The 17,621-nt window shown below is 42.9% G+C and overlaps 2 protein-coding genes across 2 annotated transcripts in view; both read right to left on the minus strand.

Moving 5' to 3' along the window:
- Positions 1–258: 258 nt before the first annotated feature.
- LOC134184669 (uncharacterized) lies at positions 259–12,253 on the minus strand. Its single transcript, XM_062652418.1, has 13 exons — positions 12,206–12,253; positions 11,708–12,149; positions 10,853–11,125; positions 8,427–8,468; positions 7,459–7,731; positions 6,158–6,208; positions 5,725–5,997; positions 4,951–4,992; positions 3,687–3,959; positions 1,650–1,691; positions 1,252–1,527; positions 767–808; positions 259–647 (listed from the first exon to the last, which is right to left on the minus strand). Exons 2-13 carry the CDS (start codon positions 11,730–11,732, stop codon positions 373–375), a joined length of 1,887 nt encoding a protein of 628 aa, XP_062508402.1. The 5' UTR covers positions 11,733–12,149; positions 12,206–12,253; the 3' UTR covers positions 259–372.
- A 4,244-nt stretch (positions 12,254–16,497) lies between these two features.
- LOC134181682 (hemicentin-1-like) overlaps positions 16,498–17,621 on the minus strand; it is a 3,272-nt gene continuing 2,148 nt past the window's right edge. The window contains exons 8-10 of the mRNA XM_062648952.1: positions 17,494–17,621; positions 17,115–17,432; positions 16,498–17,045 (exon numbers count right to left, since the gene is read on the minus strand). The exon at positions 17,494–17,621 is cut by the window's right edge and continues 118 nt beyond it. Of these exons, the coding sequence (XP_062504936.1) occupies positions 16,663–17,045; positions 17,115–17,432; positions 17,494–17,621 (829 nt within the window). The 3' untranslated portion in view covers positions 16,498–16,662. The remainder of the gene's footprint in view (positions 17,046–17,114; positions 17,433–17,493) is intronic.

The raw sequence follows: 17,621 nt of genomic DNA on the forward strand, positions 1-17,621 counted from the left end.
CCTGGTAGGATGGTACACACACACACACACACACACACACACACACACACACACACACACACACACACACACACACACACACACACACACACATGCACACACGCATGGGTGCGCACACATGCACACACGCACGCGTGCGCACACATGCACACACACACATACACACATGCACGCATGTGCACACACACACACACACACACACATCCATGTATATAATAATTATATCAGTCCTACTATTCAGAGCTTCAAGTCTGTCAGTACAGTGTACATCATCTAATAAATAATCACTCATATTGCCAACTTTTGCAAATATAGAGAATTTGTGTGGAAATCTAAAAGACTCATTTGTTCAAATTCACATACAAGTTAATTCTAGTTCATCAGTTCATCTTGCACTGCTCCATGTATTGGTATTGGTAATCGATGACACAATGTCAGCAAAACTTCTGCAGTCCCTCGAGTTCCAATCTCACTCTTCGTTCTCAAGATGAGAGTCGATAGTTTCCCACTTGGACTATTGATATCGCAAGTTGATAGTGAGATCTCATCATGAGTCTTTCCTAACATTATTCCGATTTCGTACCACTGGCTACTGCCATGTCTCAGAACAGCATCGATTATAGACTTGAAATTGGTGGAAACATTTGCTACACACAAAGCATATGGTTCATACACTGGAAGAAAATCAGCATTGCACGTGGACAGCACTGATAGCGTAACAGCAATAGAGTAGGCCATCCACTAATGTAGAAATGGTTTAGCTTACCTGCCAAGTTTGGGGGTTCACCTGAAAGTTGATTTTCACCATCTGCAGAGATAATAATTATTAACACACACACACACACACACACACACACACACACACACACACACACACACACACACACACACACACACACACACACACACACACACACACACACACACCTTACTGTGCAACACAGACTCATCCATATACTATTTCAGTACAGAATACACAAGGAATTCAACCTCTAACAGACCAACACGCATGCGTGATGAAACAGATGTATGACAAAGATTTCACTTGTTTCTAAGACAACGACAACGTGCAAGGGGACATCATTGCATAGAAAAGTAACTAATGTGCTACGTCTGAAATTCTTAAGTTAAGATTTTTTATTATAACATTGTAGACATCAACTATTCTAAACAATTTTGATAAACATGCGCACACTGTACTAGACAGTTGAATTAGACCCATCTAGATACCCACATCAAAAAAGGCCTCACCTCTTATCTGCAATTCCTCTTGTACATCTTCATCTATAGGTGTCGGCAATTGATGACACACCCTCCACAAATACTCCGAGGTCTTGCGAGTTCCAGTGGCTTTCCTCTTCACCTCAATAAGAGCCAGTAGTTTGCTACAAGAAGTACTCTTGTCCCAAGCCTCTGATTGAATCACATGATTCTTCAGTCCCAACTCTAATCCAATTTCATACCATTGGTGACTGCCACATTTAACAACAGCATCCCTTAGTGACTTAAACTCAGTCACAGCATCTCCTACACAAATGACAAATGCTTGAGTTATATTAGCACCATACCTCAACACACATGCACATGATGGCTGTTGAAACACTATATGCTCTCTAATATAGTCGGATGCTACTGAAGAAATGTTTTACCTGATATATTCATAAGCTCAAGTGGAAATTGATTGTCAGCATCTGCAAAGACACAGATCTTTAACCTTTGTACTTAAATAACTATTTAATGTATATAGACATGTCTTAGTAAAACAAGTAAGTGATAGATAATTAGGGGTGCCCAAGTTTAAAATGGTTGGTGCTTCAAATGAAGTGCCAAAAACATACTTGGCACTGCGCACACTTTGACTCGAGGGACACTCCCACGCATACTGGCAAAGTATGTGACATTGTATGTATGACTGGTAAAGTATGTAATTACGTATGACTGGTAAAGTATGTAATTACGTATGACTGGTAAAGATGTCAAGTGTATGTATGACTGGTAAAGATGTAAAATATTACGTATGACAGTCGTAGTCTGCATCGCAGAACCAGAGTCACCAGGCCTACTTTTGCTTGGCCAGTACTGTAGGAGTCAATCATTCTTTGCTTTGACATATTGACATACAGTACTGTACCTAGACTGTGCATGATAATCAGTAATGGACGTGCCAAAGCACTAACATCTTGGCAATGTTCTGCACTGCAAAAATTGGCTTAGCGCTACATGCAGCGCCATAGCGCCAGATGGGCACAGTGTATAACTATATATATATATATATATATATATATATATATATATATATATATATATATATAAGTAAACTTGTTGTGGAGACAAACGACATTAATGTGGGATACAGCCATCCCTATGGTTAAAAATTGCTGCCAATTGGCATGACATCTGCTTCAGAAATATGAGAATAAACAATTTTCTTATTGATATCAGCTGTCCTGCTGATGGCAACATCACCAGGTAACACATTGAGAAGTTAAAGTAATGAAGTACAGTGACTTGCGGGTGGAGGTAAGTCGCATGTGGCAGCATCGGACACCAGTTGTTCCAGTTGTGTTGGGAGTGTGGGCCCAGTGCACGCAAGTATTGCACAGTGGCTGGACATCAATTCCAGGTCATCACAACCTGCAGCGCTTACAGAAAACAGTGCTTCTTAGATCCAGTTGGATCCTGTATAAAGTCATGTCTTCTGTCTAGACAGCCATGAGCAGGCAAGGTTTGCCTTCGGCGCTTACCAAAGACCTGACGAACCAGTTTGATCTGATTGAGCACAATTACTATTATAAGCTACAAAAGTCTAGTAAACCTGAGCAGCTACAGTGTGCATGCAGAGGAGGTACTGCATGCACCACCCTATCTGGGAGTTGGGAAGGGAACTTCTACCCATTCTGAGGTCTGAGAGCGTAGCGGTCGTTTCCACAGTTCTGTTTCTACAGTAGCTGCATTGCTAGTAATCTGGTACCAAGTAAAATCTAAGAGTGTTTTGGAACACCACGCTCTCTTAGAGCAGTCCGTGTCCCATGATTGAGGGGAGGATTGGGTTTTCGATCGCTGCTTGCAACTTCCACTGCCAACTGCACAAGAAGAGAGTCCAGAATAATACACTAGCATGTAATTTGTACGCATTCTATTGCCCTATATAGCTATATCACCGTAGATGTATACATGTGCATGCAGCTAGAGACTAGACGTTATCTAGAACTTCATGACTTGCTCTGTTAGATCAGAGTAGCATAAAACAGACACGTTGGATGAGAGAAACACATCACAACAGACCAGTGAACATGGACACGGACGACTTCCGTAAACAGTTGCAAACTCAAATCTTGGGGTCTTTGAGATTTCTCAATGCAACATCCTACAACTGCTGCTCTACTTAAAACAGCACTTAATGGCCCAAAGGCCCCATGTATAGAAAATGCAAAGGTATGATCAACCCACAGACACTCATGATGACGGAACTCAAGACACGTCAAGACTTGGGCAACTATTCAATCCTGTGGCTAGAGTAACACGTAAAACAATACCTCGCATCGCAGACACTTTGAATAGGGTCATACTCTTGGCAAACAGATCAGTCAAAGTATTGACAGTGCCCACTGCCGTAAGGCGTGTTCTCAGTTACTGTGCATGTGTGAAAGCATGCAGTACCTCCTCTGGTGTGCATGCAAGCTCACCTCTTTTCTCCAATTCCTCTTCCACCGCTTCTGTTACATCCAAAGATATCTGACGACAAGCCGTCAACAACTTGTTAGCAGTCGTTCTTGTTCCAACGGCCATTCTCTTCTCCTCAATCACGGCCAATAGTTTCCCGGCATGACTAGGCTTATCGAATGTTACCGATTCGATCTCTTCCTTGTCGAGTCCAAGCTCCACTCCAATCTCATACCAATGGCTACTGATATGCTTGGCAACAGCTTTTCTGATAGTGTCAAAGTCAGTCACATTTTCTAAACACATATTCTATGATACAGCGCTACTACGATATCATAATTATTTAGCTGATGGCAACAAAAACGACTAGTAGACGTTGCATAATTCTCCACTGATGCCGACGTGAACATCAATATTGTGAACATGCCAGCATCACCGACGTTGACCCTGGTGTCATGACATTGATGTTGACATTGGAATTGAACCAACTTCTATTCCAGCGACAACAACCGGAAGTACAACCACAAGCATGTAATCACTTTCAACCAATCAAAAGCACACATCAGGGACTAAACACATATCTAGGATCAGTAGTGGATGAAGTACTGGTGAAATCCGTGAGAAACTACCCGTGTTATTGGCAAATCCGGTTGAATGATTAAAAGGACTTAGAACCGACAGAAAATGCTCATAAAATTGTCTTTGCTGCCGATGTCGCAAACATATTTTTTAGTCCACTTTCGTCTCCTGCTAGCTGTTAGAACTCTCTTGCTTCTATGACAACGCAGTAGAAAAAGCACTAGAAGAGTCACGTATAATAATAGTATTCGTTTATGTTAGGCACGCTGGACTCTAACTTCAGACCGTCTGATCTGTGCATAACATCACACAAATACATTGTGAACAAGTCAACATCAACGTCAAGGTCAGTGTCAATATAGTGAACCAGGCTTTACTGGCACTTACTAAAAACCGTTTATAGCGCAATTGTTTGGGCGTGGCACCCTTCTCACATTTCTGGAAAAGATTGCAATCACTTTCATGAGCAAAAATTATGTTGAACTACTTGAGGACAGTTTTCTGAATATTGTTAGACCTACGGAGGCCGGTTGGCTGTCTTGTAGTATGATGCCTCAACATGCTTACTAACGAATAGCACCACACTCATTTAAATGGCACACCTAAAAGTACTAAAACAAAATGTCAGTGTTTATTCAAAAATATGTAAGTGTACTGTACTGCTACTAAACCCAATCAATAATCAGTTGCATGTACAACATGGTTTACCTGTAAATCGTAGAGCCTCCCTTGCAAGTTCATTTCTATCATCTGAAAAACATAATTAGTTTAAAAATGATTATTGTAGTCATTTTATAGTACTGTAGATAAGTATCAGTTTCGCTACAATAGGCTTCTACTGCTAATGCTCTTGCACCCTACTAATGGAAGCATTGCATGCTGGATGCAGCACACTATAGGACACAAAACATTATCAGTATTTGGTAGATCGAACCAGCACAACACACACACACACACACACACACACACACACACACACACACACACACACACACACACACACACACACACACACACACGAACACGCACACACACACACACACACGCACACACACAAAATTTGACTCACTTAGATTTGCTCTCAGAATTAAAAGTGTAAAAGGTGTGCAAAAAAACAATAAACGAAGACATAAATAAGTGTAGACCTACAGCTGTAGGCAGCATACTAAATGACTGTGTAGTTAGTTTTGTTAGTCCATAACTTAATGCAGTTGCCTTTGCTTAGATTCAATGTATTTTAACCCCATCTTGAAGTTGTATTCAATGTGTGTGTGTGTGTGTGTGTGTGTGTGTGTGTGTGTGTGTGTGTGTGTGTGTGTGTGTGTGTGTGTGTGTGTGTGTGTGTGTGTGTGTGTGTGTGTGTGTGTGTGTGTGTGTGTGTGTGTGTGTGTTGAGTGTACAAACACATGCGTGAAAGTTCAAGTTAGCTGAACATCACAAACACCACACTAAAAATACGTTAGCTCAATCTTTCACATTCACCTCTTTCTTTCAATTCATCTTCCACAGCTCCATTTATAGGTGTGGGTAGGCGATGACATGCCCTCAACAAGTCTGATGCTGCGCTCTTTGCTCCAATGTCCAATTTCCTCATCTCGATGAGAGCCAACAGTTTGCTACGATACGTACCTTTGTCGTACGTTTCTGACTCAATCTCGGCATTGCTTATCCCCAACTCCAGTCCAATCTCGTACCACTGGCTACTGCCATGATTAACAACAGCATCTCTCACAGACTCAAAATCAGCAACATGTCCTATGCACAAGCCATATAGGATAAGTGGATATACATTACATTAGCATTCCATCTGGACATAATTAATTAACTGATGCCCATAACAAACACCAGCTCCATTTGATAAGGTAACCTGTTACGGACGTACAAAATGTCTAACTGCTCGTAAAACACAATTTACCTTCCACATTCGTAGACTCGTTAGATTCGCTTGCTAATAGACTTCCATCGTCTGCAGATATACAAACCACTTCAGTGAGTGAAAACTAAGTAAACACACGTGAACAAACAAACTGTCAATGTAAATAAAGTAAAGGCTCTAGTTATTTCTTTATTTGTACTGCCATATCTCATCCACAAACACATACGTACTTTTTCCAGCAAGACACAAGTGTAATGAGTCCCACTACAGACACTAACTCGCAATGGCAACTGAACAAATGCAATGTCCAGCTGTAGACACTCCTTTCTTGCCAATCAAAAACAAACATACGACCATTATCAGGATATTTAATTAACAGAAAAGGTTTGTATAATGATTGGATAGACACACAAGTTACAAATCTTCCAGTCAATTTAAAACAGACAATTACAACTTTCAAACCAATCAATCTGTACTAGAATGATTAAAGCTTAAAATACAAGATTGACCATTTCAAGTGCATAAACAAGTTTCAATTCAAGACAATGAGGGCTTCATTCTCATCAGTGACAAGCCACCGATATCAGTGAAATTATTTGTTCTTCAACATTTCATGTATCCGACAAAACCAACGTAAACAACTATTGCTTCTATTAGGATTGATAATGATGCATCTTTAGCTGTGCACCTGTCTCCCATGTTGAGATAGGATTCTACACTAACTGTCGTTCTGTTTTTCACCTCTTCCTCAGTGTGTGCTCTTGTTCCACATTCAGATTACAGTCAAGTCATCGCTCTCTTACATTTAAAAGTCTCTGATCTGATTAAACCTGACCGACCCGGCCGTTGGTGAGAATTAGGCACAGCAATCAAACATCACTCGCTCGCACTCACTCACGCTCACTCACTCACTTAGGTTACTTCACACATAAACACGTACATAAAACAACCATCAGGGCGATACACCCTGTTACCAACTATGATGTATTAAGTAATACAACATCTCAAAGACAAAAAGAAGTATGCCCTAAAATATTTTTGTCTTCGTTCCTATAATACTAATTATAAGAAGTGTGTCTTTCAATGATGATTGTGTTGTCCTTCTGAAGACAAGTTGACAGCTGGATAGCTCACTTACTCACTCATGCACTTACTCGCACGCTGACTCATGCATGCACTTACTCGCACGCTACACACACACACACACACACACACACACACACACACACACACACACTTATACAAACTGGTATGCCAACTTTGTTATTGGTAGCATCAGATACTCTGATTTCATTGACATACCAGCTGTATAAAAACTGCATTCACAATCAAAATGTCACCTTTTCGCTCCAATTCTTCTTGCACAATCTTATTTATAGGTGTGAGTATCTGACTACACACCCTCAGCAAATTCTCTGCCATTATAGTTGCTGTAACTTCGGCTTTCTTGGTGTTAATGATAGACAGCAGTTTTCTAGCAGGATTAGGTTTATCATATGTGATTGCTGACATCTCATTGTGGTTCAGTCCCAACTTTAATCCAATAGTGTACCACTGGTTACTGCCATGTTTAACAACAGCTTCTTTTACTAACACATAATCAGCAGCACTTCCTACAAACAAACCATATGACATAAACACAAGCCAAATTCAGTACATCACAACATCACTGATGACTATCGTATATGCCGGTATAAGCAAGGATTACCAAATTGGCTTTGATCATGTCTGGTAAGTATACCTGCATGCTGGTATAGGACAAGGTATGCTGGTATAGAATGGGTGCTAGCCTCGAGATCCCAGCTTGACAACCACTCAAAAGGTAACTACTGTGCAAGTCTATAAATTCCGGACTCCCTAAGACATCGTGACTCTGAGCGTGAGAGAGACAAACTGACACATGACTCGTGTGGTGACAGCGAAGAAGCCAGCGACACCATGCGCAAGAGGCAAATAGCGAAATAAAGCATGGATGTAAGTTGTGTAGCATTGACACCAGAATGAGAGTTGTTTGCTGTATTTCAGCACAGATGTTGAGGCAGTAGAAGAAATAGTATAAAAAATTTATGTGAGTGCACTGAAATGGACTCTACTCGTACGCTATTTGTAAGTTTCCTTCCTTTAAACTGGCATGCCGGTATACATCGGAGTAACCGGCACTTGCTAATCCCCGTCAGTGACCGGCATGCCGCTATATACACAGAAATATGGTACATGTATCAAACACGAGGTAGCTTTTTCTACTCATGTACTAAAGTAGACTCTTACTAAAGTGCAAATGATTTAGGTATTGAATAACATCGATTACCTGTCAAGGTAGGGAGTTCACTTGCAAGTTGATTTTCACGACCTGCAAAATATAAAATGACACGTTTCTGTACATATACTCGAATACCAAAACGAGTGTATTAGTTAGTTATTTAGAACATAATTATTTCCGTATGCTGTGTTCAAAATAATAACCAAATACAACGTAAGTATAAAATAATGTATTCTCTAACTATCTAATAGAAGACATACTTCAATAGACAAAAAATCAAATATTAGACATTGTGACTATAGACTCAACACTTCGAAGTAATCATTCACACAAACAGCATTGTCACGGATTTCCACAAGGTAGAATACTGAGTTATCATGCAGACTGCAGATGAAATAACTGTATGATTAGTGCTATATGGCTTTTACAAGCACAAAGAAATATCTGAACACTCAACCTCAGACAAACCAGCATTACCTAATTACAATTTCAATACGACAAGCTTTGTGTTCAACCGTTACCTCTACAATGCTCAGAGTTAATGTCAAAGCATAACGTATGTTCTACCTCAAGATGCCAGCACAATACGAGTGGATCAATCTCTTTCTCAACGGTTATAATATATTTTGTATGATGCTTGTACATATGTACAATTGCATGTATTAGTAGTACATGATGCTGTAGCAGTGTTGGACTTCCCTTAGCAATTACTTCATGAGACTGTCCAAGTAACGACGTTCTTGACTATAGTACAGTAGTAATAATTTAGTGATTACAGCAATACTTCAATTTAGCTATACACTGTACTTAACTTAAATACAAACTTTGGCAAAAGTTTAATGATATGTATTTGTAATAAATATATTTGGTCTTATGGATCAAGTATGTTACACGTATACACAACCAGGATGTTGAAGAGATACACACACCATGCACACAGTCACTCCCATAGCACATGTGCACACACACACACACACAGATGCACCCACAGACACAGATGCACCCACAGACACAGATGCACCCACACCCACACCCCCACCCCCACACCCCCACACCCACCCACACACCCACCCCCACACCCCCACACCCCCACACCCACCCCCACACACCCACACACCCCCACACCCACCCACACCTCCACCCACCCACACCTCCACCCACCCACCCACACCTCCACCCACCCACCCACACCTCCACCCACCCACACCTCCACCCACCCACACCTCCACCCACCCACACCTCCACCCACCCACACCTCCACCCACCCACACCTCCACCCACCCACACCTCCACCCACCCACCCACCCACACCTCCACCCACCCACCCACCCACACCTCCACCCACCCACACCTCCACCCACCCACCCACCCACACCTCCACCCACCCACCCACCCACACCTCCACCCACCCACACCTCCACCCACCCACCCACCCACACCTCCACCCACCCACCCACCCACACCTCCACCCACCCACCCACACCTCCACCCACCCACCCACACCTCCACCCACCCACCCACACCTCCACCCACCCACCCACACCTCCACCCACCCACCCACACCTCCACCCACCCACCCACACCTCCACCCACCCACCCACACCTCCACCCACCCACCCACACCTCCACCCACCCACCCACACCTCCACCCACCCACCCACCCACACCTCCACCCACCCACACCTCCACCCACCCACACCTCCACCCACCCACACCTCCACCCACGCACCCACCCACACCTCCACCCACGCACCCACCCACCCACCCACCCACCCACCCACCCACTTCCCACCCACGCACCCACCCACTCCCCACCCACCCACCCACTCCCCACCCACCCACTCCCCACCCACCCACCCACCCATCCACACACCCACCCATCCACACACCCACCCATCCACACACCCACCCACCCATCCACACACCCACCCACCCATCCACACACCCACCCACCCATCCACACACACACCCACCCACCCATCCACACACCCACCCACCCATCCACACACCCACCCACCCATCCACACCCTCACCCACCCATCCACACCCTCACCCACCCATCCACACCCTCACCCACCCATCCACACCCTCACCCACCCATCCACACCCTCACCCACCCATCCACACCCTCACCCACCCATGCACACCCCCACCCATGCACACCCCCACCCATGCACACCCCCACCCATGCACACCCCCACCCACCCATGCACACCCCCACCCACCCATCCACACCCCCACCCACCCATCCACACCCCCACCCACCCATCCACACCCCCACCCACCCATCCACACCCCCACCCACCCATCCACACCCCCACCCACCCATCCACACCCCCACCCACCCATCCACACCCCCACCCACCCATCCACACCCCCACCCACACCCCCACCCACCCATCCACACACCCACACCCACCCACCCACACACTTCTGTATAGAGCTTAATTATACAATAACAACGAAAAGTTCACCTCTTTCTTCCAGTTCATCTTGCACTGCTGCCTTTATAGGTGTGGATATTTGAGAACACACCTTCAATAGGTCCTCTGCAGTCTTGCTTGCACCAACTCTCATTCTGTTTCGCTCAATAAGAGACAGCAGTCTGGCACCAGAACCGACTTTATTCCAAGCTTCTGATTTGATGTCTTTGTCATTCAATCCCAACTTCATTGCAATCTCATACCATTGGCTACTGCCATGTTTAGCAACAGCATCTCTTAGAGACTCAAAGTTAGTGACATGCCCTAGATAAATACACGCAAGTAAATTAGTTTTTTGGTCAGATCATGCGTGTGTGTGTGTGTGTGTGTGTGTGTGTGTGTGTGTGTGTGTGCACGTGCGTGAATTGGATGTCCTACTGATTGAACAAAAGAGAGGTGGAGCCTTATGATGACATCCCGTTCATCTATTTCTATTGGTTGGAATAGCTTCAATAATTTGCATCTGTGCGAATCGAGTATGCATGTATGGTTGTCACCAGAGGACTACTGTACTGGCCATTAGCCCCGATATCCAGGCCTCGGGTAAAACAGCTACATAAGCTGGAAGAACATAAGACAGTGCGTTCTGATACAGACCTCTAACTATAATACCAGACAGGTGTTGTGTAAGTGGAATGACTGAAACTGATGTCATCACCTAGCTGTCCCATGAAGTCGGTCAGACATGAAGTCATGCACTACTTGTGGTCAGACAAAATGTCAAGGCAAGCACTCTGAACGTCTGGTATGTCAAGTAAACAATTACGTAAATACTACAGTCTAGAGTAGAAATGTCATCCACTACAGTGGTCGTCTACTATAGTAGTAGAGAGTCTATCGACTCACCTTCACTTCTCTGCCTGTAGCTCATTTTCTAACTACAGTGTACCACGCAAGCAAGCTTGACGACGCGTCTTGTTTCCGTTCCTTGAAGTTTGTCTCTTCTGAAAGCGACAATAGATATCTACTTGCACGTTCAATGTTGCACGCCGGCACCTCGACCAAACGATTCTTGACTGAACAATTGTATTATCAACAGGCGCCTACGTATATACCTACATAGGTTACCAAATCCACAAGTGCAATAGTCTAGCCAAACCGGCTGACACTCGCATGAGTCACTTCCTGTCCTCCCTCAGTTTAGTTCGCTCATCCGATTCCCATTCGTCTCTCGCCCTCTGAAAGTTCGGTGTCACTGTGACGTTTCCTGACGTCGTCACACCCGACGTCACATTCAAGTTTGTCGAATTAGATCATATTTGTTAGTTAGACTTTACTAGGTAGCAGTCTACAAACATCCATCTCACCTAGAACAATGTTTGTCTTTAAATAAACAAAGTTTACCATTGAATTAACGGTTGACCATCCAAGTTCGACATCTCGTGTCATTCACAGTTCACATACGGGAAATGTTGCACACTGTCGGTACTGTACATACGTGTACATAGACATGTGCTGGACTCTCGGGCGGGCCTTTCAATCTAGACAATCTATAGGTAGTAATGTAATAGGCGCTACAAGTTTTTTGTAGATCAAATACTAACGACTGAAAGTACTTCACTGCCTAGATATAGTAGATTACGTCCTGGCTACGCGAGCCTTGAGGTGGTCGGTGGACATGGTCGGTAGGCATATTTTCTAGATGGCGCTCCGGATAGATAGCACGTGGCACTATGTTTGGAAATGGCTTATTTTCTATTGCTCTCTCAGTTCCAGAACCTTACCGAATCAGCAAGAAAAATCACTTATCTGAATAACTTAATTAATTAAGTTAATTAATTAATGGAGAGATGAAATTTTTAGTGTGGTTTTCCGTGTAGTGGATGCAGGCGAAACGACCCGGAAGCTGACTCATAGGATAAGACTCATAGAATAAGCGAACGTAAATCGTAGTGTCAGGGCCGGATCCAGAGGGGGTTCAGGGGGTTGAAACCCCTCTTTTCCAATAGGCGTGGTTCAATAATTTTATATAATTTCATTAGGAAAGAGAAAATTAGTAATGCTATAAATAACTGCTAATGGTGAACCCCCTCTTTAAAAAATTCCTGGATCCGGCGCTGTAGTGTGTACTCTAAAAATACTCCACTCAGTTGTAGTTGTCGCGAGTTAGAGTTGTAACTTGTACCGACTGTTGATAGTCGAATGGTAGGCGTCGACAGTGTCTCAGTCCGTAGACGTCTAGAGTAGTAGTAGTTGTCTAGGTACAGTTACTGTCACTGGATTGCTAGTCGACTTGGTCCTTAGCTTTAGCTTAGTAGGCGTTGACAGTCCGTACTGTACACGTTTTACAGTAGTGTTGTTCATCTAGATTAACTAAACTGCATTAGAATGCGGTATAGACAGCGGTAGAATGCGGTAGAATGCGGTTTACAGGATAAGAGCCGTATATAGATATGCATAGATAAGAATAACTTTGGCATTGCGTCTTTGTAGAATTGTAGAAAATCTTTTTCTCCAATAATACATGAATATGAAAGCATTAAAATAGACTTCTGGATTTGCCGACTGTTGTGACAAAGGCTGCAAAAATACTCTGCTTTTGTGCTCCACTTCCCAAAACATTCTATCACAAGAGGAACACATTTTGATACATATCTTCTTGGAAGAAGCTCTTCTGAATATTTTTTTATTTGATTTTCTTCTTTTGTCGTGGCAGCATGACCATTTTCCTTGCTAGCTCTCCTAATAATGTCCTGACTTCACAGATGAGCCAGGGACACATCAATATTCAAATTCTGTCTGGTATTTGGATCAAAAATTGTAATGTCTGGACGGTCTTTAGTATTGATGTTTTTGTCTCTTGGTTCTGTTTTATGGGGAAGGTGAAGGTCAGACAGGCACTCACTCTACCTATTCAAAACAGAATTGAGAGACCACACAGGTACACCCTCATATTTACAGGTAAAAAGATGGCATCCGTATTCATTCAATCATAACCACAATCGCACTCTTTAATGCAATTGGTGAAAGGTAGAGCCACTCCCATCCTCAGGTAAGACGCTAAAGAAAATTGGTTTTTTCTACAAGCGTGCCTAGGAGACGTGGGGATGGCATCTAGCAATGCACCAGCTCCTCGTCCATGTAAGGATCTCAACCGTGCTGCATTTTTACCAGACTGTGCGTGTATAATAATTTCAGTAGCACTATCACTGGCAATCTTTGTAGTAATCGATGCTGTTATTTCTTTCGATATGAGAAAAAGTCATCAAGAAACTGTTGTTCTCTATCTTCGTGGTTTGACTTGGGCATTGGTGGCAAATCTTGATAGGAAGAGGCCACAGTAGAGCAGATTGACCCTGGCAGTGATTTACTGCTTTGAAGATAGTCGACTAAATCAAAAAATGATGAAAGCCTCTCAGGTAAGTCTTTCATGGCTTGACACCATGAAGATAAGAAAGCTGCTGCCGAAATTTAACTGAACTGTGTCAATCCAAAACCACCAAATTTTTTCCAATTGATATCATGCAGATGATTGTAACCTATAATAATGCTTTTAAACGATGATCTAGTTATATTATCATGTCTGTTTGCTGCGGCTTGCAGATTAACAAGGAAATATTTGTCTTGCCAGGTAATTCAGTCAAGGAACATGACAGCGAAATAAAATCAACATTAAGCTTTGACTGTCATTGAACTTGACAAGTTTAGAACTAAGGCGATCGCCAGATTTGGCTATATCAATGCATCGAGATCGTATAAAGTCTGAATTCCCTAGAGGAGTGCCCAAAATGATAGTTCCATCGCATGCAACAGGAGTCGGAAAATTGCAACACTCACCAGATGTGCAATACAATTTACGCTTTCTGTCACACATTACTATCTCAACTTTCAGCAAAGAAGATTTGAGATCTTCAAAAACTGATTTAAGGTTTTCGGTTGACCCAACCACATACACATAATCCAAAATATGCAAGTATAGTGACTTCATCATGTCGAGTCAATACCTCACATAGAACAGACTGGATAGTGCATGGCAGAAAACAGAGCCGCGGACCCAAAGGATCACCTTGATCAACTCCTTCACTTGATGAGAGTACATGTACACCTTTGCTGGTGACATAGATCAAGAAGATGTCCTTTCCATACAGTTGTTTGACATAAGGGTATATATCTGCAAACTGATAAGCAATTTGTTGTAAAAGACACTCTCTAGACACTGAGTTAAAAGTATTTCTGACGTCGGTTTTAAGAATTGACCAATCACGGTTCTTTTTTAGTAGAATTCGAACGTGGTGTGTGAGCAATTCCTCTCCCTCAGGTGTAGCAATACCATGTTGTGGGAGATGAAAGAAGGAAGAAAAATCAAAGGACTTCTGCTGACAGATGGTCTTAGCTGTAAGTCGCCGAAAGACTTCTTTAATAGCTATTGGTCTTACATCAAATCCAGTCTTTGGCAAAGCTATTAGCTTTGAAGCAGAAAGTAACGGAATAATCGTATGAGGTACGTCACCATAAGCTATATGGTATTACACACTGACAGACAGACAGACAGACGGACGGACGGACGCACGGACGGACGGAGACAGGCAGACAGACAGACAGACAGATTGCAAAGAAAACTAAGCAGTTGTTTGCTAACAGATCTGTAGACACGGTCGTCACACACAAGAGATAGAAATGTTCAGACGAGGCAACCACGCACTAGCTCGTCATTCTCTTTAGATCGCTGTCTACATATATCGTAACATTTCACTATATATTTCGAAGTGTGGGTTTGCTAGAGCAGATGATAACGCTAGTCTTCTTCTCGAGACATGAGAGGTTTCTTCATGCGTGTTCAGTGCCTCAAACCACCAAAAGCAATGCCATTCGCTAACGGGTGCAATCTTACAAAATTTCAGAGTGACCGAACGTGCATGGTAAACTGTGACCGAATAGAAAAATTTATTTCGTACGTGCTGCTACACTGACTGACTGTTTTGAAGCCCTCAATTTATTTATTATTTAAGTAAATCGAATTAGCGTTCAAGTCGGCATGCCTTTGGTAATGATCTTCTACACTGCAAATTTAACCTAAAGTCAACTTATAGAACAGAACATTTACGTGAGACAAAGCGTATACCTCTTTAGGAACTCTGCGGAGAAGTTCACGTGTCCCGCCGCCATTTTCAATGCACTACCATCACATGATAACGTCACATCGCGAAGTCCTTAAGCCAAATTAAAAAGAGAGAAAAGAGACCTAAAGATCACTGTGAGGGAAAGCAGATTTTAAGTCTACCTAGTTGAAGTGGGAATATAATAGACGTTTAATTGAACGCACCATAACCCATTAACTAACAATCTCTTGGTTACAAGCAAGCAAGTACATGACTTGGCTGCTTCTAAGTTAAAGAATTTTTAGAAACGAAACGATTTATACAGAAATCGTACTGAACGTAGTCGTATTAACAATCCAGACTAGCGTAAACACCGCGGAAGAGTATAGCAGACTGCCAGTGGCGTGGCGCGGGAATACCATCCAGGTTGGGGCCGACATGGATGCCATTATTGGAGCTCCTAGTTTTTTCTACTTGTACCTTGTTTTCACGATGACCTATACTTATGGAAAGTGACCATAGGCTACTGATTGGAGCGATAGCTCCAGTCGTTTCATGCCTACGTATATAGTTATCGAGTGCAAAACACAATTTGTTTCTGCTGCTGTTCTGTTACTTCAGTACGCTCTTACAGTGTCACATGTAAACTGTTTAACAAGAGGTACTCTAACACGACAGCTTGAGAGAAGCAATTTAGCTAACAGTTGCGACCCACAGAAATACTAATAGGTGAACGACTCTTTACGGCCATAGAGTCCGCGGTCAGTCTTCAATGCAGACAATGCCGGCGAATTGGGTGGTAGCAGCACTGGTTTGAATTTGATACTCGTCGTGGTTTCCAGAATGCTTGTAAGCATTGGTTGACGCCGAATCACGAAACCTGAAGTAATAACGAGTCTTGCCTTCCCACACATAATTGGGCCAGTTACACTGTCCGTAATATACGTGGATACCCGACTTGTTAGGGTTACTTTTAAATATTTTTCGTCCTTCATCAGTAGATGCCCAGTGATATCCAGAAGGACATTCGTATATTTTTGATTTATCCCATACGTCTGACAACGAGACTGCGTAACGAACTGATCTATCGTACGTAGATTGTCTGAATCCTCCACATGAGTCACTTGTCAACATCCAACTCGTATCTACAGAAAAGTTTCGAATAACTAGTTCTATAGTTGTCTCTATACGAGTAACTAGTTGTGTATATATACCTTTATACAAAGAGACAATTTGCACTGACGTGCTTATAGTTTCTCCGTCATGTTGAGCACTGCAGTTGTACACACCGGTGTCGCATCGGTCTGCATTAGGAATAACCAGCGTTCCATTCGAGAACACAGATATACTTTTACCATCGGATTCTTCGTCGCATCTAAATTGTTTCTTGTCATAACGGTTGATCGACCATTGCGTGTTGACGGGTAGACCGGGTGCCGCGGCAGCTGTGCAGTTGATGGCTATTGTTTCAGATGTAATGTTCATAGTCACATTGTATGGTGGACGTTTCACAAATTGCAACTGAGATATTACTTCAAACATAGAAAATTAATGATAACAATTTTTTTTGAAATACAAAAAAGTTTATATTACCTATTTTGGTTGCTTTAACACCTTGACCCAAGCGGTTGACTGCGTGGCAGCGATAAACGCCAACGGACGATTCGTCCATGTTTCTGATTTGTAGAATTCCTGTTTTGTTGCTTGTCAACCGTTGTGAG

This window comes from Corticium candelabrum, chromosome 1 (genome assembly GCF_963422355.1).
Source record: "Corticium candelabrum chromosome 1, ooCorCand1.1, whole genome shotgun sequence".
NCBI lineage: Eukaryota > Metazoa > Porifera > Homoscleromorpha > Homosclerophorida > Plakinidae > Corticium > Corticium candelabrum.